Source organism: Gallinula chloropus, assembly GCF_964237585.1.
Source record: "Gallinula chloropus genome assembly, chromosome: 1".
NCBI lineage: Eukaryota > Metazoa > Chordata > Aves > Gruiformes > Rallidae > Gallinula > Gallinula chloropus.
Window position 1 is genome coordinate 82,638,076 of NC_140085.1, and position 25,146 is coordinate 82,663,221.

Here is a 25,146-nt window from a genome sequence, read left to right on the forward strand (position 1 = left end):
ATGGGCAAGATGGATAATACCTCTGTGGAGCTGAGCTCTCCCTCCGAGGTGAAGCAGGCAGCCCTGGAGGACTCAGAGCCCATTGCCCCCGAGGCGGTGAGCACCAAGAAGAAGAAGAAGGAAATCCCAGACAGAGGGTCCTGGAAGGGGAGATTTGACTTCTTGCTGTCCTGTGTGGGCTATGCTATTGGGCTGGGCAATGTCTGGCGCTTCCCATATCTCTGCGGCAAGAACGGAGGAGGTGAGAGACATGCTTGGCACCTGTGCTTATCCCTGAGTGGCCCTAACCCCTGAATGGGTTTTGGTTTGTTGTGAGTCTGGGGAAGCAGCTGGTCCCCTGGCTGAGAGCTCTCCCCACGATATGAGTTATTAAGCTGTCAGGAGACAGATTCCTATGCTCTGTGGGCTTTCCCAGCAAGTCCAGGTTGTGAGGAAGCAGCTCAAAGAAATATAACAGAAGGTTTGAATTTTGTCAAGCTTCTGCCATCCAGATTTTCAGGGCTACAGCAAAGAGCATGTGGGACCTCAAGGTGGGCTATGTACTGGACCATAGCAGGGCCTTGTAGACACATATATATACACGCACACACACAAGCATGCATACACATATGAGTACACAGGCACGCATGAGTGTCATCATCTATAGAAGGAAATGAGCTTTGACTTACTCCAGTGCTGAGAGGAAGATCATGGTTATCGGTTCCACCTTACTGTTTGGAGAGCAGAAGTCACGAGAGAAGGCAGCAGCTGGGCTTGGGGGTCCCTGTGATGCAGCTGGTAGCAGTGACCTCTTCTGTGGACAGCTGATATCAGATTTTTTTATTCTTACTGCCTCACTACATCCTTTCCTCAGCTGAGATTTTGCCACACCATTGCAAGGCTGGAGAAAGGCAGGCAGATGGGGAAACAGTGCCTGGCTAGAAATCAAGAGATCTGGGAGATCAGCTCCCTGTCCACCTACAGGCTTTCTGTTCTTCTTAGGTCAAGTCAGAAAACGCACTCTTCTGCCTCAGCTCTCCTCTATGTAAAATGGTGCTATTTCTTCAACCTTGGCTTTTTTAGAGAGGAGTATGGGCTACTTTGGTGGCAGTAGAGCAGAGGCTCTTTATTCTCCCCACACCCAGCTCTTGCACTGTTTGTGGCTGTTACTTTCCCTCCCCCCATGAAGCGCTGCTCAGCTCCTTGAACCATTACTCAGAGTTCCCACCCAAGTCCAAATAGCTTCACCTCACCTTTGTGGCTGTATATAATAATTTTAGTATTGCCTGCTAGTCTTCCCATGTAGCTCTTTACCTCCCTCTTAGCTCTTCACTGCCCGGAGTACCCTGTTAATTCAAGCTGCTCTCGGGGTCTCTTATCATGCTTCCCTTCCACGCCTTTCTTTTTTTCCTTTTGCTTTGAATTTCCTTTTCACAGCCCACTTTGTCTTTGGCTCTCGTGACTTCTCCTCATATCAGCCCACTGCTGCTGTCCACGCTATAGGTGTCAGATGCTCTTCTCCTCCCACCCTGGGAAAGAGGGGTCTGTCCATGTAGCTCCGCGGCATTTAGAGGGTAACTCAGCCCTTTCTCTGAAGCATGTGGAGCAAGTCCCAGTGGAAGACCAGACACTTAGCCATTTTGACAAGGAGATTTCTAATTCAGTACATTGTTCTGTGCAGAGGCATGAGTCTGCAGCTGAGCTGGGTGAGATGTGTGGGAATCAGACAAGTCTTCCTAGGGGAGCCTGTGCCACCATTGCCGGTGCCGTGGTGCAGGTCTGCCATTTCTATCTAGCCACACTTGGGCACCTAGCTGTGCTAGTCCTCCTTACACAGTATTAGCCTGACAGCTACGTCCCAGCGCTGGTTTTTAGCCCAGCCTTTGCCCTGTGATTGCCATGCTGTCTCAAACACACCGGGTCTGCACTGGCCACGGCTCTGTCTCCTCACACATAAAGGTGGGGATGGTGATACATATAATTAGATGAAGGTTGTTTTGAAGGTAAAATCAATCCTATTTTTAAAGTCAGCTGAGATCCTAGGACGGAGGGTGCTGCTGAGGTCCGGAACACTATCATTATCATCAGAAATGACACACAAGGGGATCTCTGCCCCAGCAGCTGCAGGCACGCAGAGGGATCAGAAGCAAAAACAAAGGCAGGAGTCAGTCCCTGCCTCCTCTAAAACAACACCCCGCTTCACCTGTCAGCTTGTGCCGTTCCTTCCTCTCACCCCTACCTGGCCTGGCTGTTCACAGGCACGGCTGTTCCTGCAGCCAGCAATAACAAGCAGCAAGTGGAGGCTGCTGATTCTGGGGACAGACAGGAGCGCTGACGCACGAAAGCGTCACTGAGAGCCGATGCGGAGTAGCGAGGAAAGGGTCACGCAGCATCTGATTCGCAATCGGGTGGGCACTGTCTTGGCTCTGCCCAGCGGAGGTGCCTCCGGAGCAGAGCAGACTGTGGGTGGGACTCTAATTTTAGCGTCCTGCATGTGCGCTGCTCGGAGCACGGCCGTGTGGGCTGCTTCCATTACGCACAGGCAAATTGAACTGAATGGAAATATTGTCGTCTCACTTACCGCTGTCACATTGTATCAGCTCACGGACCATTTGCTCGGCATTGTAATCGGGTGCATAATTAGGGGATATTCAGCCAGGGTACAGCAGCCCGGCATGAGGCCCGTCCGCTGCAGGGAGCAGGCTTTGCCCAAAGTGATTCCTAGGCTCCCTCCTGGCTCTGCACGCAGCCGAATGTGCCCAGCTATGAGTAACAGGCTCTACGCTGCTGTCTAACCTGATGCAGTCCTTCTGATGTCAACAGAATTTTACCGGACTCTAAATTGACTCTAAATGTGGCTCAGTAGGTGCTAAAAATTGTCTGTGAGATCCTGAGCTTGAATAACTTGAGAGAAGAACATTTCTTTAAATAAGCATCATGCATTTCTCATTTACACATTAAGACTCCAAGCAACAGCATGTAACAGCTTGTAATGCTCAACTTTTGATTTGTGGGCCATGTTTGCCATTTTAAGGATTAAATTATTATTCCTCGCGGTATGGCATTAGGAGCTGGAGACTGCAGGCAGAATTGGGGCTGCACAATGAGTGCCAGGTGCTGGGTGATCCCTCCCATCCCTCCCTCTCTCCCTCCCTTCAATGGCCATGGCCCTGAGCGGGACAGGAACAGCACTGTCTCATCTTTGTCCCAGTCTTTGGAGACAGGTTTGGTCATACACAACCATTTCTAGCAGGTCCAGGAACTGAGCCAGACCTTTCAGCAGCCCATGCGGGGCCAGAGTTTAAAGACTACCCTTTTCTCTCTGTCCCAAGGATGCAGGCACAGGCCCACAAATTTTAGGTACAGATTTCCAAACTGATTTCTTCTCTGGCTGTGTGGCATCTGGGGATGTTATCTGTGCCTGCTCAAGGACCTGAACCTGCAGAGGGGCAATGTCATCGCTAGCAGCCCTCACTTCAAGGCTGTGGGCTGCTTTGCAGGTTTTCCCCTGTTCCAGAAGATTTTAGACAAGTCAGGATAAATGACCTGGGCCCAAAAGTTTGTCCACTTTTCTTTCTCAATCTTTCACCTACAAACCTTCCTGGAGGGCTGTAGATGGAAATGCAGGATCATTAGGGCTGTGGCCGATTTTAATTATCTGCTTGCACAGAAGTGAACCAGGCACTGTCACAGCTGATAAGCTCAGTCTCCAAACTCTACAATGAAACACAGCAGTAGCAAGGCAGCATCCATACCCTTGGAGTAGGGCCTGGCTTCCCACAGGGTTCTTGCAGGGCTGGACCTGTCACAGCCTTGCAGGCTGCGGTGGTTAGTGAGAGTGCTGGGGGGAGGATGCCGAGTGGACAGTGCTCTTCCTGCTGCGATGCTCAAAGCTGTTCACTCCTCCATGCCAGGCTGCTGGTGAAGCTGAGAGCCTGTGCTTCAATGCCAGCTTGCTATTCCAGCTCATGGTCATCAAGCTACTGGCCTGGAGCACATTTTCTCCCTGTCACCCGCTGCCAGCAACTCTTGCATGCTGCCTCCTGCAGACTCCCCTGCCCGGTGCTGGCGCCTGCCTCTCCCAGCTGGGCTCAGCTCCCTGCTTGGCAGGCTGGCATCCCCAGCTGGGTGTCCTCTGAGCCAGCATCCCTGGCTGTGCCTTGCTGCTTCCCTGCCCTTGGAGAGCAGCTGCTGGAGCCTGGCTCTTCCAGGTGCAAGCTGGGCTGCAGCTCTCCAAAGTGACTTTGCTCATTGGCTCCATGTTTTCTTTCCCACTCATATGTGGAGGAGAAGAAGACTCAGACTGACAGCCTAGCCCTTTGGCTACTGCGGAAACCAGTGCCATCCTGCACACAGCCAGCTGCTTCAGAGCAAATGGAGTGTCATAGACTCACAGAATGCTCCGGGTTGGAAGGGACCTCAAAGACCATCTAGCTCCAACCCCTCACCATGATGAGTAGGGACACCCTCCACTAGACCAGGTTGCCCAAAGCCCCATTCAACCTGGCATTCACAACTTCTCTGGGAGACCTGTTCCAGTGCCTCACCACCCCCACAATGAAGAATTTCTTCCTAATATCTGATCTAAATCTATCTTCTCTCAGTTTAAAGACATTAATCCTCATCCTATCACTATGTGCCATTGAAAACAGCCCCTCTCCAGCTTTTCTATACTGGAAGGCTGCTCTAAGTCGTCCCTGGAGCCTTCTCTTCTCCAGGCTGAACAAGCTCAACTCTCTCAGCCTGTCTTCATAGGAGAGGTGCTCCAGCTCTCTGATCACTTCACGGCCCTCCTCTGGACTGGCTCCAACAGCTCAATATTTTTCTTTTACTGGGGACACCAGAGCTGGACACAGTACTCCAGGTGGGGTCTCATGAGAACAGAGAATGGGCAGAATCACCTCCCTTGACTTGGAGGTTCCTTCTGTCTACCCAGACATCATCTTCTGCAAAAGTCTGTCCTCTTCAGGAATGATGGCATGCTCTAGCACATGCACGAGGAAGCTGAAAAATGTGCTTTGTCCCAAGTCCTGGAAGTCAGATGAGCCTTTAAATCACATTAATCTCTTACTGAGTGGCTGCACTACATCATTTCTAGTGATGAGATGATTTCCATAGAGTCCACAGAGAGGAATAATGTTCTCAGCAGTAGTTTTAAGGGTAAAACCTAGGAGAAGGTTGGGAAGATGTATAGGGCTGTTACAAGAGAAAATACAGTCTTAGCTGTGGTTTCTTTAAAAGACTGAAATAGCTGTGAACAAAGCAAGCAGTGGCCAGTGCTAGATATTGCTGTGCTTATTTCCTTCAAGGTGAAGGATTGGGAGCTGCTGCAGGTAAGACAGAAAACATCAACAAGAACAAGTTACCAGTGTCAGTGCCCAGGCTTATGGGTTCATTATCAGATTGCGTTTAGAATTGCCTAAATACCTTACAGCTAAGTGAGACTGGCATGCTATAGCTAGTGATGCCACTACACACATATATACGATACATATATATCCACAGTGGTAGGAACAGATAAGGGGAAGTCAGTGGTGACCTCAGTGGGAGACCTGCTGAACATGCCAATTCCAGTTGCAAAATGCCAGCTCTGAGCCAGTCTGCTCCTCATCACAGAGGTGTTGTGGAGTGAGAAACCACAGCTGGAAGCATTTACTTCTTGGTGAAAGGGGAAGCCATCTGATAACACTGCTCCTTGTTTCAGGGGCCTTCCTCATCCCCTATTTCCTGACACTGGTCTTTGCTGGGATTCCTCTCTTCCTGCTGGAAACTGCTCTGGGCCAATATACTTCTGTCGGTGGACTGGGAGTCTGGAAGCTAGCACCCATGTTTAAAGGTACTGTATTGTAAGTGTGTGAAGGTGATGGCACAAAGGTACAGACAAAAACCCTTTAATGGTTTGGGAAGGAAATCAGGAAATCCCTGGGGACTGGGATCACAGGGCAGGTGAGGGGAGGTTTTTTCCTTCTGGCTTTATCAAGCTGTCCTTGACCCTGATTTCTGCAGTCACCAACACTGCCACGCTCTGTTCAAATGGTCTTGCATAGTGACAAGGCACTTAATGAGCAGCAGAGTCTGTGATGGAGGGGCGCTTGTTGCAGAGGACCTGCCCCAAGCCTCCCTTTGTAGGCTTACTTTAATTGTACATGACACCTGTAGATAGGGGGACGTGAACCTGTTGCTGTGTCTGGAGTAACAGCATTCTGGAAAACAGGGGTGATTTAGAAGCACCTTGGATATGGGAAAAGAGTGATTCTTCCAAGGAAGTGACCAGATCCTGTTTTCATGGAGCTCTGCCCCTGGCATACCTGTAGCATACTGAAAAGGCATACTTCTCAACCAGTGGAAATGGGTGGGTGAGAGGTGTGAGGGAATGAGCCTCCCTTGCTGACAGCTCATGGTGCAGCTGTAACACGTGCTGCGTTGAGCAGCTGATTTGCTTTTTCTGGCTTTGCCACAAAACTTGCTGTGGTGCTCATGAGATCAGTTGGGTACCAGAGACTTGAATGGATGCTGCTCTCTGACTTCATCTGCAGGAGTGGGACTGGCAGCTGTGGTTCTCTCCTTCTGGCTTAACATCTACTATATTGTCATCATCGCCTGGGCTCTCTACTACCTCTTCAACTCTTTCACTGCGGTGAGTTGCAGACATGTCTGCAACATGGCATTGGCTGTGTTCTGGGTCTTTACTCTCTACTTTATGGGGGTTGAGTTGTTTATGCCACAAAACATGCACTAGCTGCTCGTAGTTTGTGTAAAGAGACTTTGTCAGTGCCCTGGTGGACCCTTCCTCAAGAGGTTCATCAGCCCTGGAGGCAGCTGTGTTGTGGTGATGGGTACTGATGCTTGTCCTCCAGAGCGGATGATCCCATCCTCTCTCTGGGAACTGTTCCCCACTCACACCAGTCTTGAAAACTCATTGTGTGTCTCCTGTATTTCTAGAGCTGTGCAAACCTAAGAGCTGCACATTTCCAAAACTGGTTTTGTCATGTCTTCTTATTACCCAGGACTTAGTCCTGATGTTAATAGTCCTCATTTATGCCTGACAAATGAAATCCAGGGCATTTTTTTCTGCTGGGAAAAAGATTCAGAAAGCATTTAGATGTGACTGTCCCTTAGCATTGTGGTTTATACTGAGTTCCTCTCCTATAGCAGGGACTTTTACCAAACAAGGTAAGAACCACACCCCACATCATTAATTTCTCAATAGCTGAATGATTTATTTTATCCCAGCAGCTAAGAAGAGCTCCCTTTGCTTCATTTTCTGAGTAACTTCATTTTCTGAGCAACTTCATTTTCTGAGCAACAGCCTTGAAGATATCAACCCCATGGTTCGAATGGGATCTTTTTTTAATTTCATTTAGATATAGCCTGAAATTCCACTCTGAATGCTGTATATCCAGTTTCACTTTTTGTTTGATCAAAGATTTCAAGCACCTATCAAGACTTTTGCTAAAATATTATGTTTGGCATTGCCACCCATGCTTCTACCAGCAACACCCACTGGGGTCCAAAATCAAGCTTCTAGGTCCAGAGAGAAATTGTTTGCCATGGATCATAAGGTGATAATCCCTCGAGGGCTTCCCAAATTAACAAAAGATACCCCAAAAGAACCCTTCCCAATCACACCCTGGGCAGGATGCATCTTAGGGTGAGGCTTTGCTACACTGAGGTGTCACAGACCTGACAGGCTCACAGCTGCACAGGCAGCAGGTGTTTGGCTCAATGCCTTTTCTTTTACCAGAGGTAATTCAAGGCTCCCCAAAGGATTCAAGATGTGAATAAAAAAGGTTGTTTGATGTCTGTACCCTATCCCTCCTAAATCTGACTACAAGTATTTTGAACCTGAATAGGAGTCCAGCTAGTTTTCTGCAGTTTCTGTCCTCTGAAATTCAGAGGAACTGGAGCAGCAACAAAGCATCCCCCTACCCACTCCTCCTCATGAGAACTGTACGACATCTCTGATGTGCAAACTGCTTGGCTGAAGGGCTGCTGTGCAGGTGATGCTTGAGCAGTTGCATTTGCTTCAATGCAATTAGCAAGTCCACCACGAAATCACTGGGTGGGTACAGAGAGCCTGGGTGGCAACTGGGGTGTCCCCACCTGCCCTTCCTATTGCCCGTCTTCTGCCAAGCCAGCGTGTGCATTAGGAGGTAGCATCCGCTGCAGCGAACTGGTTTAGTTGGGGGGTGAAGGCAGCACTTAAAGGCACTGATGCGACAAAGCACTCAAAACAGATAGTGTTTCTAAAGGGGTCTGTGTTCGTGGGTGAACGGGAATGGACACAAACATCTTCTTAAAGCCGGGTTGAGCTGGAGCCTGAGGCCTTGTCTGCAGAGGGAAATCATCCAGAATAGCCTTTCTGCATTTATCCACATGCACTGTGCTCGGGAAACAAGATTGCTGCACATGGAGACATATCTGAGCTGCTCTTGTTGGGCTGTCTCAGCTGTGGCACTACACAGCCTGTGTGAGTTGCCCTGTGTGCTCGCACAGCCTCTGACAGTGCGTTTTTATCACTAGTGGAACCAGAAATGATGGTATCATATCTGTATCCCTTTCTGCTGCCTATAATCAGGGCAGGGGACAACATGAAATAGTTACTGTGCTTTAAATTTACTCCTGGGCTTATCGCTTTTCAAGTGCTTAAGCTTGGTATAAATGAGAGAGAAGAATCAAATCAGTGTTTATTCTTTGTGCAGTAAATTCCGACCACTTGTTGAGTGAAGCTAGCCAAAAGCTGTAATGATTATAAACACAATATCCCCCAGTAGCTATTTTAATTAGTAGCTATTAATTACCAACAGTTAATTGGAAATGGCTTTATATCTGGGGAATTGCTAGCATTTTATTAAGCCTCAGCATCGCCCTAATCCCGTCATGATATTGTCTCCTGCAAAGTCCATGTCACAATTTACCATTATTTCAGAAAATCATGCTGTGCTTTGGGCTGCGCGTTGGTCTCTGCCCACCCAGAGGAGCCACCCACCCTTTGTGAAAAAACGTTAATAAATGACAGTTTCCGTTTAAAAGAAGACAAATTTCACTTCTTGATGCTGTTCTTGGGAGTTACCACACCAATGATATCCCTGCTGTTGTTGTGCCGGCACAGGACCTGCCATGGCAGAACTGTGGGAACTCGTGGAACACCGACCGCTGCTTCTCCAACTACTCCCTGAGCGACACCACCAACCTCACCAGCGCCGTCACTGAGTTCTGGGAGTACGTCCACAGCCTGCCTACGCCAGGTTTCTCCCCTCCTCCACGGCCACCATGCCTGCTCGCCGGGGCTGCTGCCATGCCCGATGGCACCTTTCCTTGGACAGCCTTGGCAGGAGGGTGTCAGAGCCAGCCAGGTGGTGTGGGCATGGGTGTGGGGTGTGCTGTGCAGCTGCAGGTCAGAGGGATAGAGAGGATAACAGTCTCTCCAGCTCTCTTCTCCTTCATTTATACCATCACGATGAGCCTCAGGTCCCCTTAGGGTTTTGCGGGCCCTCGTGCTTGCACCTGTCCCTTCACCCTCTGGCCAACTCTACAATCCCTTTTCCCTCTGCCCCCAAGGGTCGGACTTTTCCTTAACACAACCTCTCCCATTCCTAGGAGGAACATGCACCAGATGTCCGGGGGCCTGGGGGAGCCCGGCACCGTCCGCTGGCCCCTGGCTGGCACACTGGCCCTGGCCTGGCTGCTGGTCTACTTCTCCATATGGAAAGGCGTGGAATGGACTGGCAAGGTACGGTGTGAGGACTGGGTGTTTTGGTGTTGCCTCTCATTGCTGAGCTTGGGTCTTGGCTGTCGAAATGTCCTCTGGACTCAATTTTGAGTGGCTGTCACTAAGGTTTTGGTGTTTCAAGGCAGAATTGTGGTTGATGCTATTAAATTCATGACATTTACCTTTCACAGTTGTAAAAACTGCTACTGTGTTTATGGTAATTCTCATTCTAAGCCTAGAGAATAGTTTTACCCTGTAAAGCCACGGGTCTCCACCTCTTCAGAAAGAGACTTGGGAAGAGATATTCAGAGATTATTTACATTTCCCACCTCGGGACAGCCCTTTGAGAGAGCAAGGCCTCTTCTCGGCTCCTCCTTTTAAAAATCATGATTTCTTTAAAGTGCTGGTGCTGATGGAAAAAAAAAAACAAACCCTCAGCACCTCTTTTGAAAATTTTCCTGCTGCCCTTTAGGTATTGGTGGGAGACCTTCCGATCAGAAGCATGTTGTTATTCACTGTGTCGCATTTCAGGCAAGCACAGCAGAAAGGTAATTGCCTAGTTTAGTGAAACAGCGATCCTGAGATACCGAGATGTGTTATTTAGAGCACAGCGTGGTGTAGCAGGACAATATTATGAAAGAAATAATCTAGAGGAGAGATCAGATAGAAATACTTCAGGCATAGGTCACCTAAGCTGTTAACTTCCAGACACCTGTCTCAGACAGGTTTTAGCTACGCAGCCACAGCAGAGCCCTGGTGGCTGCCGGCATGGAGCCTGCAATGGGGGATGGCACATACCTGCAAATCCCCAAATCAGTGCTGAAAAGAAAGCAGTGGAGTCAAGACAACTCATGTAGCTTGATGCATTGGACTAGAGAAACAACAGCTTTAGCTCTGCAGAATAAGGATGTGATGACTTAAAGGGATTACTTCTCTGGACTAAATTTATCCCAGTGCAATTCCCTTCTCTTTGGGCAATTCATCCAGACTTTAGCATGCTACTTTTGCGATTAGCGTGTCCTTGCCTGTCATTGGCAAGGAGAAAGCTCAAACAGCCAGAAGCATTACTAGTAGGGCAATGGGAGACAGAAAACACAAGGAAATGCTGCTGAAAGTGGCTGTGCACAGGGAGACAGTGGGACATGCTGGACACAATACTCCTATGGGCAGGAAAGCTCCTGGGCACTGGTGGACTGATGGTGTTTATCCCATGGTGTCTTTCACAGGTGGTGTATTTCTCAGCCACCTACCCCTACTTCATGCTTTTCATCCTCTTCTTCCGTGGAGTCACGCTGCCGGGAGCCAAGGAGGGGATCCTCTTCTACCTCACGCCTGACTTCAGAAAGCTCTCCAACTCCGAGGTCAGCAGCATAGCAAGGAAAGCTCCTACCTCCCAGTTGTCTTCACATTAGTCGTTCACAGGCACTTACCTTGAACAATTGAAGTATTGAACACACCACACACACCTCCCTGCCCCAATAGTTCCCCATTCAAGCAATCATGGCCATCACAGGCTGAGGCAAAGCTGAAGGTCAGGTCCTTCATAGGTGGAAATCTGTGCAGCAGCTCTATTGTACTCAAGCAGTGTTATCCATGGGGCATGGGTGGGGGGTGTGTGCATGCTCAGAAATCACCTCAACGAAGGAGACTCTCCAGGCTGGGCATGTTTCATTTCATGACTGTCTCAGGCCTGGTGATTATTTGGTCTTGACCTGATGGTCCCAGAGAAAGGATGATGTTGTGTAGCCTGCATGGCAGCCTCTGAAGCAGCACAAGCACAACAGTATACACAGCAGCAATTTTTGGAAATGTTGAAATGACAAGTGGTGGCCACTAACATTGCTTTGGTCAGCAGAAGTGCAGAGGGAACCCAGGAAAAGCATGGAGGCATGTAAAGGTGAAGTTTTTCAGGTGACACTGCCCTTTGCAGCAGTGATGCTCCTGTGGCTCCAGAGTCATGTGTCACGTGTGAGCAGGGACAGCTGGATACCCATCATTTTCTAAGGGGTCCCAATGATATTGCAGGACACTTTCTATAACTGTACTGACAGCTGCACTGGTTCTAATGCTCAAAACAGGGCTCTCAAGGCTAGAAGAGTTGTTTATATGTTATACAATTAAGAAACAAACAGTTTCCCCCTTTTTTCTTTTGCCCTTGAGGCTTTAAGGTCTTGAGGCATTGGGTCCAGCTTTGCATGCTGTCCTAGACAGTTCTTTGTACAAGAAACTCCATGTTGGAAAATCAAAGATATGCAAGTGGAAGAGGAATGGAGGGAGTGAGCGTGGGACATGGGTCTCTCAGGGGAGCAGCACCCCTTGGGGGGCAGCTGTGAGAAAGCAAGCACACAGGCACAAATTACGACGATTCATGAGTCCTTCCTGACCTGCACCAGTGGCTGAGGGACACGGTTCGGAAAAAAGGGATGCACAACCCTTCCTCCATCCCCATCCATCCACAAAAGCAGCCTCGAGACACGGGTTTTGGAGGGGTGGAGATGTGCCTCTGGTGCCAGGCTGCACTCTTGACACACAACATGGGAAGGAAGGATGCAGAGGTCCTCTCTTCCTCCTCCTCCTCCTCAGGGAGGCCTCTCTGTCAGGCTCCCTCCTGACACTGCATGCAGGACAGACAGTAGCCTGCGTTACAGGATCCCTGGCAGCCCCATTCCCCTGAGGGAGGACGCAGGGGCCCTGCCGACCCCACATAGCTGCAGGATGAGCAGTGGCTCCAGGAGGCAGAGTCCTTCAGCCACGTCTGAGAAACACAAATGCACACACATCACCACCCAAAAGGCAGAACAGGGCTGTACCATCCACCTCTGCTACTCTCCTCTCTGCACACACTGCTGTCTCTCACCTTGACCTTGCCATGGAGATAGGTGGTCAGAAAGGCAAGGAAAAACGTCTTTTCTTCAGCCTGGTTGGCAGTCACACAGCTACAGTCTCCTAGGTGGCTCCTGTGACATGTCCACGCACTGGCCCAAACATTTCCTTGGATCTCGGGTCAGCAGCCAGCATTGCAGGCACCCGTGGCCCTAGTGACAGGGTGCCCTGGGTCCTGATGACCCCAGTGGGCTATATGACCAAATCCATAGCCCCATGGTTGGGATCTGGACCCCCAGCTAGCCCTGCACTGAGCTGCTGCAGGACACACACCTGCAGCATGGAGAACCTCCCACTGCACTCCTCTCCTGGCTCCTTCTCCGCAGGTCTGGATGGATGCGGCCACACAGATCTTCTTCTCTTATGGCCTGGGGTTGGGGTCCCTGATCGCTCTGGGGAGCTACAACACTTTCCACAACAACGTCTACAGGTCTGTTGGGCTTTCTTCCAGCCTCCTGTGTGGCGGGGTGTGCTTGCGGGTGAGGTGGGGGTCACGGTCAGGCTGGGGTGCCTGATCTCTGATGTCCTCTCATCGGCAGCATGCAGCCCAGAGTGCATGCTGCAGCCACCGTAGAGGGGCTCCCCTGCTACAGGACACTTAACGTCCCCCATGCTACCTCTCCAAGGCATAGGAACTGCTCTCAGCAGGGCTTGGTCATTGGCTACCCCACCCTTTGCTCCTGGCCTCTTAGTAAGGGATCTGCAGGTGGTTTCTTTTTGTTCTTTCTTCCAGAGACTCCATTATTGTCTGCTGTATAAACTCCACCACAAGCATATTTGCCGGATTTGTTATTTTTTCTATTGTTGGCTTCATGTCGCACATCACGAAGAAGACAATCTCAGAACTGGCCTCCTCAGGTAAGCAGAAGCCCAGGTTCGAATGTAACAGCAACCTTTGAGAGCAATTGGTCAGAGATCATGGGATGCTCCCAGGACTTTCCTGACTGGGACCCAGGTCTGCAACCCTCTTTGCACATCTTTCCACCAAGATGGGTCTCAGGCACCTACGGGTGATGCCCATCATGCTTTGGCTGTAAAGGGCCTGCTTTTAATGTTCACCTGCTTTTAACATTCACCTTCTTTCCATGCTGAAGTTTTGTGTGCTTTTGCTGTGGTGAAATATTTAGACCATTTGCTTTCTGAAAGCTTGTTATGGAGAATAAATACTGCTTATGTTTTCAGTAGACATGATTAAAATTTGGAGGCCCTTTTCTATGTGAAATTTTGAAATTGTAATCTCAGAATAATTTTTAACCAAGATGGGACTGTGTCTTTTTGCACAAAAAGACATTTGAAATTGCTGTCTTCCCAGGGAAAGCCTTTATCTCTAGAAACAGCATTTTGTGATGGGGAAAAAAAAAAGAGATATCAGGAAAGTTATAACCAGCTCTGAATATCAGTTTGTTTTTCTGGCAAAGCATTCCAACTTCATTCAGTAACAGTAATCTGTTGGCCTTCCTGCTTGCAGGAAGAGAAAAGGCAAAACATTTCCCCAGTCATTCCTGCCTCCCTATCCTATGCCTGTGCACCCCTCCAAGTTGGTGTGCTGTGGGTGAAGGCTCCTACAATAAATACCTACAATACTTGACTGTAATCATCATCCTCCTGTCCAGCTCTTGCTCTTAGGTCAGACTTCCCATCAAATGCTTCATGAACATGGCTTCATCCCTCTTTTCATTACTGTAGGCCCTGGATTGGCTTTCCTTGCCTACCCGCAGGTCGTCACACAGCTGCCCCTGTCCCCACTCTGGTCGATCCTCTTCTTCTCCATGCTGATGATGCTGGGTCTGGATAGTCAGGTGAGATGACCTGGGGACAATGTGGGGTAAGATACTAAGGTAGCTTCAGATACAATGGTGGTGCTGTCCCCTTCTGCACCTTGAGACAATGACGAGCAAGGTCTTTTCTTACTCTTAAAGATGATAAGGAGCTGCATGAATCAAAGCCCCCTGTGGCCCTTACCTCTAGTCTTTCCCAAGGTGGGCATATACTGCAAACATGGTGGTAGCTGACCACTACCCCATGCACCAGTCCTTGTCTTGCAGCCAATTAAAAATAAGAGTAATGACCAGCTTCCAGCAGCCCAGCAGAACCAGTCAGCCTTATAAGATGATCGCCCCCTTCTCTGTAGGAGCTTTTCTCTGTTCAGAACAATTTTTGGCCTTAGTGGAGTGCTAGTGCTGCTGCGTGTGCACAGCATGTCCCCGTCTTGCTGGGTGACCCTGACAGCTGAGCTCACAGGCTCTAAGTGGAGCTAGTGGGAAGTATACCTGCCAAAACACTTTGGGACAAGGGAAAAAGGAAAAAGATGTCTTTCAAGTGATAACTGATTTGTTCTTGTAAAATGCGATTGTTTTTTTTCTTCCACAAAAAGAGAAGTGAAGGAAGGGAAATCAGTATTGTTTCATTTCATGCTTGTGTGATAATACTTTGTGGTCACTGTGGCTCTCTGGGTATTTTGTGAGAAGCCAAGTCTGAATGCTTTGGATTACCTTACTGTGTCATGGAGCATCTCGACCAAACTGCATTTAGCTGTGAGGCACTGTCAAGAAAATATCATTACTTCGGCTTACTTCCATAGGTTAGGGTAGGAAGTCCCCATCTTCCCTGCTCCTGGGAGCTGGGAGGAGCACCCCTGCACAAGGTACTGGCCTCCAGCCAGCCCACAGTGCCCTGACACAGTATCGACAGGCTGCACTGCAAAAAGCAGTCATGCGGTGTTTGAGTAAGGGCTCTGCCATGGTGTGGGAATGGGGGTTTGGTGCAGTGATTTGGCATTGTTGTTGTTAACAAAACTGGCCCTGAGCAGCGCAGAAGCACCTTGGCCTGGTTTGTAGGTTAGCAGGGATGAATCCTGGCAGAAGGAAGGAGCTGTGCCTTGGGAGAGGTTGATGCCTGGGTACCCTTGCTGCAAGGGGGAAGCAGCCGGATGTAGCAAAAGGCCTCTGTCCTGCCCCCCTCAGAGCCCTCACAAAGCAAAAAATCCCTCATGATCTCTGTATTTTTAAAAGTTCTGATAATTCAGCATAGAAGTAGCTACCCAGGGCAGCAGTGAACTGCAGCATGCCTCCTTTTTGTGTGCATCAAGACCAATGGCTCCTTCAAAAGCCTGTGCTTGGTCTGCCACATCCCCCTGGCCCCATGCCCACGTGCTCTTTCCTTGCAGTGCTGCCAATGAACGGTAAAAGACATCAATACTCTGTTGGATTACAGGTAACGATCATAAACCAAAATTCTAATTCATCATCAGACTCCAGCCCTATCCCTGAAGTGTCATACCTGTTTTCTAGGAAAATGTAATTAACCAAATCCATTTTTCAATTTTGACACACTCCTGTAAACACATGATGAAGCTCACGTCTGCATTGCCACAGACATTATTTGGTGAATAATTTCAAATAACGACTAAGAAGCTACATTTACAGACACATACACACACCCCCCGCACACATTACTCTTCCTGGATTATTCACCCAGTACTAGTAAATAGTTCGAGACATGACAATAAGCCCTCTAAGCATTGTGTGGAATTCATTTGCTGCATTTGCTTCTGAAATACCACTTGAAATTCTCTGAGTTCCTTCTGACAGCTAGTCTCCGAGGGCGGGCAGTCTGTGGGGGGCTATCATTGCCTGGAGGAGGAGGAGGAAGGGGCAGGGAACAAAGCCTCAAAAGGAAAACAAGCTTTTAAAAAATCACGGCTAAATACATGTGACGAAGCTTTCTGTCAGCAGATTGGAGCTCTGATTCCATCAAACACACCATTAGCAGCAGGGCAGCTGATGCACATAGAACACGTAAGGCTTGCTGCAACAAGGGCTGCAATCCCACGTGTGCTCTGAAGCATCCAGTTAAAAAGGAAAAATAAAAACAGAGTTGGCTTTGCTCTGTGCAGGTGAAGTATAGTTTATGGTGTTTGCAGATGTGAGCAGCTGGTTTTGCATTTGGGTCAGCAATCCAGCCCATGAGGCACGGCGGGGCCATAGAGCCTTTCTTGTGCCCCACAGCCCCAGGGCTGCTGGGCTGAGGGTGCCCCTTGTCGCCAGCTGTAGGGGCAGTGGGGATGCTCAGGAACCCAGCCAGCACCGGGAGGTAGGGCTTAGATCTGCGTTTGCAACACAGAGACCAGCCCCAACCCCTTTCTGGTGGTAGGAGTGGGTCCACCCACGCCCAGTAGCTCCAACAGCGAGCCTTCTGCAGATGCAGCACAGCCATGTCTGCCTCCTTCTGCCAGGCCCCTCATTTCCTCTGCAGGGCCTGGAACGGGGTGAATGACCTATATGGACAGACACACACCTCCCTCCCCTGCCCCAGCTTGCCACTCATTTGCCATAACGTTTACTCTGCCTCTGATCCAGCAGGCTTTAGCTCTCTTGTGTCTAGACCTTCTTTCGTAATACGCTAATGCTTTCTTTTAACCTACCAGTTTCCAGGTCAGGCATTTTCTCCCCAAGGGAGCCAGCAGGCCTTGTGACTGCAAGCCTGCGTCTGTCCCCCATGTGAGCCTGCCTCTCACGGGTTATTCATGAGGAACCCAGCTGCCGGCAGCCAGACCCCCTCTCCTGGCTCTCTGCTGCACATCTGACAGTTGTGGAGCCATACTTCCCACAGGCCCATGGGTCCTGGTCAGGTTGCTCTGCGTGGCAGAGGAGGGGCTGGCAAGCTCCTGACACTGGGAGAGGCTCACTCAGACTGGGGTGCTGCCTACGCTGACTCCCAACTTCGGATTGTCAGACCCAGCAGCTTGTGCAAAGGTTAAGCCCCTGAAAGGGAAAAAAGAGCTCAAGACAACAGAGAATGGAAGTAAAATCTTTAGGAGAGAAACAATACCACCACACAAGGCATGAGACAAATCAGTGTATATGCTAAAAGTTGTGGGCAGATACAGTTGGTAAGAACAAGGAAAATTCATGGAAAGCAGACTGATGTGTGCAAGCATTTGTGTGTGTGTGTGTGTGTGTGTGTGTGTGTGTGTGTGTGTGTGTGTGTGTGTCCCATCTGTGTGTGTGTCTCACCTACATGCACAAGTGCACACCTAGGGCAAGGGTGATATGAGGAGGTATGACAATGACTGGATCCTCATGGCTCCTGAAAGCTTTCACTCAGGAGCCTACTTATCTTGGGCAGGCATCGAAGGTTAGGTGTGCAAAACCTGGGAAATGTGGACCCCAGGTCAGCCAGGGAGCCGCAGTCCCCAGCGTCAGAAAGGTACTCACTGAGGCCTGAGGCTGGCATGAGGCAATTCTCAGTAAATGGTATGAAGGGCACTGCTTGTTTTATGGGTTAAAAAAACCCTGTGTACTACTTTTTGGTTCCCCACTTCATCCATTATACACCAGCTTAATGCTGGCAGGAGGTAAAGAGATTTCAGCTCACTTGGTAGCGCTGTTCCTCATCACAGGTCTCCCTGTCTTGCCCTCTGCTTTCCCTGACTTCAGTTCCTCTTCCTGCACCAAAGGGCCGCTCATTTTGCTCCCTCCTTTTCCCTGAGGCATCTTTGCTGCTTCTCTGTTGGACACTCCTCACATCCACCCTCTGCCCTTGGCCACCCCATCCCCCACCTTCGAACCCTTCTTCCTCTCTTCCTTGCCTGGTGCCAGTCCACCTGGCCCTGCCCATGGCTCCAGCAGTGCCAGGACATGCATCCACGTGGAAGGAATAACTTTCGACAGTAGGGTTTTTTGTCACGCCCGCTCTTCACACTGCGGTGCCAGCTCAGACCTGACTCTTCAAGGCAATGAGCAGGGTGGGATGGGTTGAAGAGCTCACTGTCAATGAGTATAAAGGCAGCTTAACCCATGACCAAACAGCAAAAAATGCTTTAATAGCACTTGTGTCCAACATAAAAGGCTTAGCTCATTAAAAATTCAAGTTGAAGCAGTTGAGCTTTGGCACTCTGGGAATACAGGTTTCTGTGCCACATCGTGTGGATACAAAACCCTGGGCCATTTGCCTTCTTGTCTCCCTATTCAAAGCTGAGTGTAAAAAAATGCCAGCACTTTCTGGAGCACTCTCCCAGGGACAGGGAGGTCCCTGACATCCAAGAGCAATGAAACCTCTTTAGTTTTCATTGCGCTGTCTTGTGCGTTTACTGAGGGTGACCAAGGAAACTAAGAGCTTGCTGCCCTCATAAACTTGCCAGTATTTTTGCTAGAGGCATGATGTGCTCACTGAGAGGTCTGTGTTACCACTGGTTTCTAAGAGTAGGCATAAAAGCGAAACTCACAACTTCACAAGAAATAGGAGGAAAGGTTGCGCTTCACAAACATACAGTCCAACTGTCCTCATGCCACAGGGCAGAAGCAGTAGGAAAACTGATTTGAAGGTGACACCCGTGGGGACTTCCCCATGTGTTGTGGTGCAGACAGCACAGACAGGCTGTGCCTGGTCTAGCGCTGCACAAGCCAGCCAGGTGTCCTCAGCTCTGGAAGGACCGCGTGCTGCGAGGACTGAGCGTACTGCCACACTCAGTGTGGTGTGCATGGAAAGGGGGAATGCACTGAAAGGGCCGGGTAGTCAGAGGTGTGCTTGTCCTGGTCACACATGTGGGATGGGGCAGTGGCTAATGCAGCTCCTTAATGAGTGTTTTAGATCACTGAGCAGCACTGGCACTGTTGTAATAAGCTGAGAAGAGTGCACATGGGAAAGGAAGAGCAAGCGAGGTCCTGCACGTGTCCCAGCAGCAGACTCATTGCTGTGACAGAGCCTGGCAGCATCAGGGAAGAGGGCAGTGGCAGGGAGGACCTTAAGACTATGCAGGAAGAAACAGGAGGCTTTCCATTTAGCTCAGCTAATTTTAGGAATTTAACCCTGGTGCTTTTTTAGCACCCTCTATACTCAGTGGAGGGAGAGAGGCATTTTTTGGAAGATGGCTTGGACCTTGGGAAGAAGTGCCTCCTTCTTTTCCAGTGCCTGCAGAGAGCACTTAAAGCAGTGAGGATTTCAACACTGGAGTTAAATGTGATGATGTCAGGCTAAGAAACTTACATATATTTGTCTTTGGTGTATACCTTTTCCTGTAGTTCTGCACTGTGGAAGGGTTCATTACAGCCCTGATGGATGAGTATCCTCATCTCCTGAGAGCCAGGAAGAAGGTCTTCATTGCAGTAGTCTGTTTCATCTCTTATCTCATTGGATTCTCCAACATCACCCAGGTACAGACATCTGCACTTGTACCTCCATTCACAATGCCTTCCCAGTCACTATGGCATAGCACACCAGCCCTGAAAGCTTTGGGAGAGGCATCCCTGGGACCTACACTAATGCTGGTTAAATAGGCTTGCTCATCACTGCCACATCTCAAGTGACTTAGGATGCCTCCATAATTTTTAGCACCATCCTGTTGTCAGTCTGACTTGGGTTTTTTTTTTAAGAGCTAAATCCCACAGAGCCCGAGTTAAGGGAATGCTTAGTGCAAGGAGTTAAGAGAGCACAAAGAAGCCCAATCTGTTGGGGCTTGGAACCTCTGGGGCTGAAGCCAAGGTTCTCATGTGGGGAGGTCAGGGCTCAAGAGTCCAGAGACCATTTGTGGAGTACTGTAGGTTCATGAGGAGGCAAAGCAGCAAAGCTCCTGGGAGAGGCAGAGCAGACTAAACTAAGTGACTCAATTGAAAACAAAGTAGGAAATCCTAGCAGATCCCCTCTTTTCTCCTCACCCTTGGCCATGCCTGAACAGGCTGGCTAATTGTCTGCAAGAGCACATCAGTTTTGCTGCTGGGAGACAAACTCCAGTGGAAACATTGCAACACCAGCTCTACTGTCCAAGGAAATTAACATTAAAGCCAGCAGATGCAGATAGTAGCAACCCAAGCAGCTAACTGATATTGTCAACCATAATCTAGTACTAAACTCCTTGACCCTGGTTTTGTTTCCTCAGGGTGGCATTTATGTCTTCAAGCTGTTTGATTACTACTCGGCCAGTGGCATGTGTCTTCTCTTTCTTGTCTTCTTTGAAACCATCTCAATTTCTTGGTGTTATGGTAAGTGCAGAAGACCTTGTTCCTTTGTTTTCTCCATGGGCACTGTGAGTTATTTCAGAAGCTTCCCACAGTGAAGCCAACGAAAACTGCAACTGAAAATAACTTTGGCTCATAACTCCAGAAAATCAGGAGTGAGAGGCTGTCATTCCACTTCTCCAGGCCACCACAAAGACCTCTGCACAAAATGACAGATACCTGGGGTCCTGCCCTCTGATCCTTTGGGAGGACACCAGGAACATGGAAGCTGCTAGCACAAATCTGCTTTTGTATCCCCATGCCCCATCCCCTCCAGATAATGTTTCTCATGCCACAGTGTCAACATCCTCTTGCTGTGGCTGTCCTGTGCAATGAGAAGAGGTCATGACCATCGTGGTGAGATGGGATTTTTATTTTTTCAGTGCTCATTTTTTCTTGCAGGTGTGAACAGATTTTACAGGAACATTGAAGAAATGATTGGCTACAAACCCTGCATTTGGTGGAAGATCTGCTGGGCTTTCTTCACTCCTCTTGTCTGCCTGGTAAGAACAGAAGCATCTTATCTACATAGGACATCTTAGTTTGTAGAGGAACCACCATGTTTTCAACCTAGTATATGTCTGGTACAAGGTAGTTCTAGTCAAACTTGAGATGGGTAAAGTAATACAGGAGGGTCTTTCACTCTACCTGCTAGAAATCACATGTAAGAAAAGCTCTAGATTATTGTTTTAACTTAAACCATGCCATCAGTTCTTGATTCTTCTTTCTGAAGTGCCAAAAGATAAGCAAAAAATTTAGTGTTTTAAAAAGCCATTGTTGGTTCTCAGCTACTCCAGCTCCAGCCTCAAACCCTGATAGGCTTGTCAGAGCAAAGCATCAGCAAAGGTAGTACAGCTGACTGTGGAGCAATTTAGTCTTTGCTGGGTCCTGCACTTCCAGCAAACATACAGGGAATGGCATGAGAAGGCCAGTGATAGGGTGATGAAAACTCCTGAGGCCAGCTGTGAGGATGCTGTTAACCTGCTTAGGAGCTGGGGGAGGCGGGGGAAGGGCACTGCTTGTTTGAGGAGTCTGGTGAAGAAGGAAATAAGGGCTATTCCAGTTCCAACTTTTTAAGGAGCTGTTAGGTTCCTCTAAGACTCTTGGGAACTAAGAGGACAGTGAAGGAAAGGATGGATGGATGGATGGATGGATGGATGGATGGATGGATGGATGGATGGACCCTGATTTTGCATGCCTTCACCTGCGATGGCTGGTGCTCTTTTCCCAGGGTGTGTTCTTCTTCAGTGTGGTGGAAATGACCCCTCTGACACTGGGAAAATACATCTACCCTGCATGGGGACAAGGCATTGGCTGGCTTATGGCTCTGTCTTCCATGGTACTGATTCCAGGATACATGCTGTACTGTTTCTTCACCTCAACGGGCACTCTCCGGCAGGTATGAACATCTGCACTGCTCCTCTTCTGCTCTCTGCTTAGGGTAAACCCCCCCACTGAACTAAATCTAAGGAGAACCAAGCAGACTCTGCTCTGACAAAGTTGTCAGAGTTCTTCAGGATGGTGCTGCAGGAACTCTGTGCACCCTGTCCTCCAGGAGGGCTCAAATCACCCCCAGCACACAGAACACCCTCCAGTGGCATGGGCTGGATGGAGAGGAGAAGAATTACTAGCAAAACTGAGCACAAACATGTCTAAACCACTGGGCAGCACTCAGCTGTGCCTGGCCAAGCCGATAGACCTTCATGCAGTCTCTCCTTAGGTCAGTCCATTGTTCCTCATTGAGCATCACAAAAGGGGAACCCTTTTTTTCTGAGTATCTCTTTGGTGCAGGGAAGTGGAGCTCTGGAAGAGATTGGCAAGAAATCTTTGAGGTTTCTTGACCCAGAGAAATCCCAATTCCCATCAATCCCTGGCTATGAGCATGGTTACCTGGCATCTTTCATTAGAGAGATCAGCGTCCTCCAAACATGAAGCCTGACATATCTCAGGGCTAGGACCTGCTGGCAGCAAACCTGTGCAGCAGTGATTTTCCATGTGCTTTGTAAAGGACACTGAGTGGATGAGGGGTTAAGAAGCAATGGAGACATTTATGCAGGATCCACAACTCTGATCTTGTTTAAAACCTTTTTTGAATTGGAGCAGGGACTTACGTAGCAGTGAACCATGACTCTCTGTTTGTCATACCTCATAACTGCTGTTAAGGTTTTATTTACAGTGTTGACATTCAACCCAGAGAGCACTGTGCACAAAGTCCCTGGCTTGATGCTGCTGCAAGGCACAGATGTAAGAAGTCACCACAGGAGAGCTGATTTATGGCTTTCCCAGCCCAGCTGCAACAGCAACCAGATGTCTTCTAAATCCCATGAGTTTACTTCATGGATACTGCATTTTGAACAATACTTAATTCAGAAGTGTTTTGGCTGCAGTTGCTAGACTGAGGTTAGCTTTGGGCTCTCTATCCCTGAGGTCAAGTTGCTGGTGAATCTGACTTTCCTCCCTCCCAGTTCTCCGTTTGGATTGGCTCTGGTGGGGAAACTGTGAGTTTGATGTCTCAGAACTGCTTTCAGTCTCTGTTCTCTCCTCTGAGGTCGAGGTTAGGTTCTTGCCATTTTGTCTGGAAGGACAGCAGCAGTTCCAGTCGTAGGTCCTTTCTCAGGTTCGGGGTCCTTTCTCAGCTGTTTCGGGGGCTCCAGATCCCCTCATAATATGAGCTTGACAAGAGAGAAAATGGAAGACTGCAAATACAGATAGAGGTTCAGCCCTTTGCTTAGGCTCAATCCCCTTTCCCCTGGGGCTGGTGAAAGCACATCCTGGCATCCAGGGCAGCTCGGGATAATGTTTCCACCCATCCCCCTGGCACCTTGTGCAATCCAGTGCCACCAGGCAATAGCGTGAGTGGCTGCTGTAAACCCTCTCCGTACCACTCTCCCTCTAACTGCACCCACACACATCAGGGGGACCCAGACCTCCTCCCTATCCTTTATAGACCCAGGAGTGAGCAGCAGATGGCAAGCAGGAAGAAAGTAGGCTTGTGTGTGTGTGCATGTGTGTCCATGTCAGAGAGACAGAGAGAATTTTTGGCCTCTTATATACACAGATCCAGGATTAGTTTGTCATAGAGCTGTAGCTGGAGGGAAATTAGATGCCAATGCTGAATTAAGTGGTTTTGACAGACAGGAAAGATTACAAGCCATTTTGATCCTACTAGTGAATGTGAAGAGAAGAAAGAAAAAAAAACAGCCTATGAATGGCAGCAGCAGCTCAGTGAGAATTCCAAGGACTTCACCCAGAAACAGCCACTTCAGCCATACTGGAGAGCAGGAGCTCATTTCCCTTTGGTGGAAAGAACTTCTTCCTGACTTAGCAGTGTCTATTCCTGCCAGGCTCTGCCTTCTCTGCTGCAGCTTACAGTGCTGGGCCCTCCCTGACAGGCAGAGGCAATTCACTCTTCTCCCTCACTCCCGATGCTCAGTCCACACGCCTCTCGTAACAACGTGCCCGTCCATATTTTCCTGGGTTCCTGCTTCACTTGGCTTTGCAGTTTTCATTCAGCCAGCTCAGGGTGACGGGTTGCTGCTAGTGCAGAGGTGAGCTGCTCTGGTCTGCATCAGCGACACAGGCCGTAGCCCTGACAGCCCACTCTAGCTGGCTAGCGCTACTCTGTGACCAACCCTAGTTGAAAAATTGTGGAAACTGGGAAAACAGGTCTGCTTGGAAGCCCGTGACATCACAGCTGTCAGTCCCCTTTGCAGCTGGTACTGCCTGGTAGCAGTTTGCAGGTGCTGTAAGGGCGATGCGGGTACTTCAAGTAGCAGGAGGAGCTGCTGCGCTGTGGAGGCTCTTAGTGAATGGTGCTGGAGGAGGAATTCCTGCCGCATGAACCCTCTATCTAGGGACATCTCTGAGGCTTGGGGAGGAGGGTCCCAGCCGTCAGCCACTGCCCTGCCCCAGCTGCCCCACCACTGCCGCCCCCCTCGCTAACACATTCTCTCCCTTCATTCCTGGGCAGCGCTTGCAGCAGATGACACAGCCCAAACCAGAGGTGCACACGCAGAACAACGGCCTCCAGCCGAAGACATCCTTGAACGGGAGGGTCTCGGATGCTGCTGTCTAGGAGGAGAGCCTGGACCTCCTCGCCCTGCCCTGTAGCTGCTCGCGCCACGTTGTCCCTCGAGCTCCTCCAGCACAGCTCGCTGTCCCTGGCTCCGTGGTGGCTTTTGCTTGTCGAAGAGAGGACCTGGCAGAGGAACCCTCTTGTGACTCTTCCTCACAGCCCAGATTACCAAGGCTCTGCATGAGCTGCCACCAGGACGTTGTGTGGTGACCATCCTCATCCTGCAACATCCTGGTCCAGGCTCTCACGGAGGAGCAGCCAGTGGCCAGGTCTTCCTCCTCCCAAAGAGAGGTGATGTTTCTAGAGAGCTTAGACTGATCTTTGACCACTTCTCTATTCTTCTTGCCTTGCTAGGTGAATCTCCACAGAGCATCCCATAGCACACAGCCATGCTGTCACCCCAGAGAGCCAGCTAACACCAGGTTTGAACCTCAGATGTTTGTCGATTGATCTAGTATTAACCAACACTAGCAAACACATGACTGGAGGGAATGTGGCAGAAT

General features: G+C 49.5%; 1 protein-coding gene across 1 annotated transcript; it reads left to right on the forward strand.

The window, feature by feature from the left end:
* Positions 1-24,643, forward strand: LOC311196908 (sodium- and chloride-dependent GABA transporter 1-like; the record flags this gene model as incomplete). Its single annotated transcript, XM_084270567.1, has 14 exons — positions 1-241; positions 5,684-5,815; positions 6,516-6,616; positions 9,092-9,201; positions 9,580-9,712; positions 10,918-11,052; positions 12,901-13,004; positions 13,308-13,432; positions 14,261-14,373; positions 19,597-19,728; positions 20,451-20,553; positions 20,971-21,071; positions 21,800-21,967; positions 24,539-24,643. 14 exons carry the CDS (start codon positions 1-3, stop codon positions 24,641-24,643), a joined length of 1,803 nt encoding a protein of 600 aa, XP_084126693.1.
* Positions 24,644-25,146: the final 503 nt, after the last annotated feature.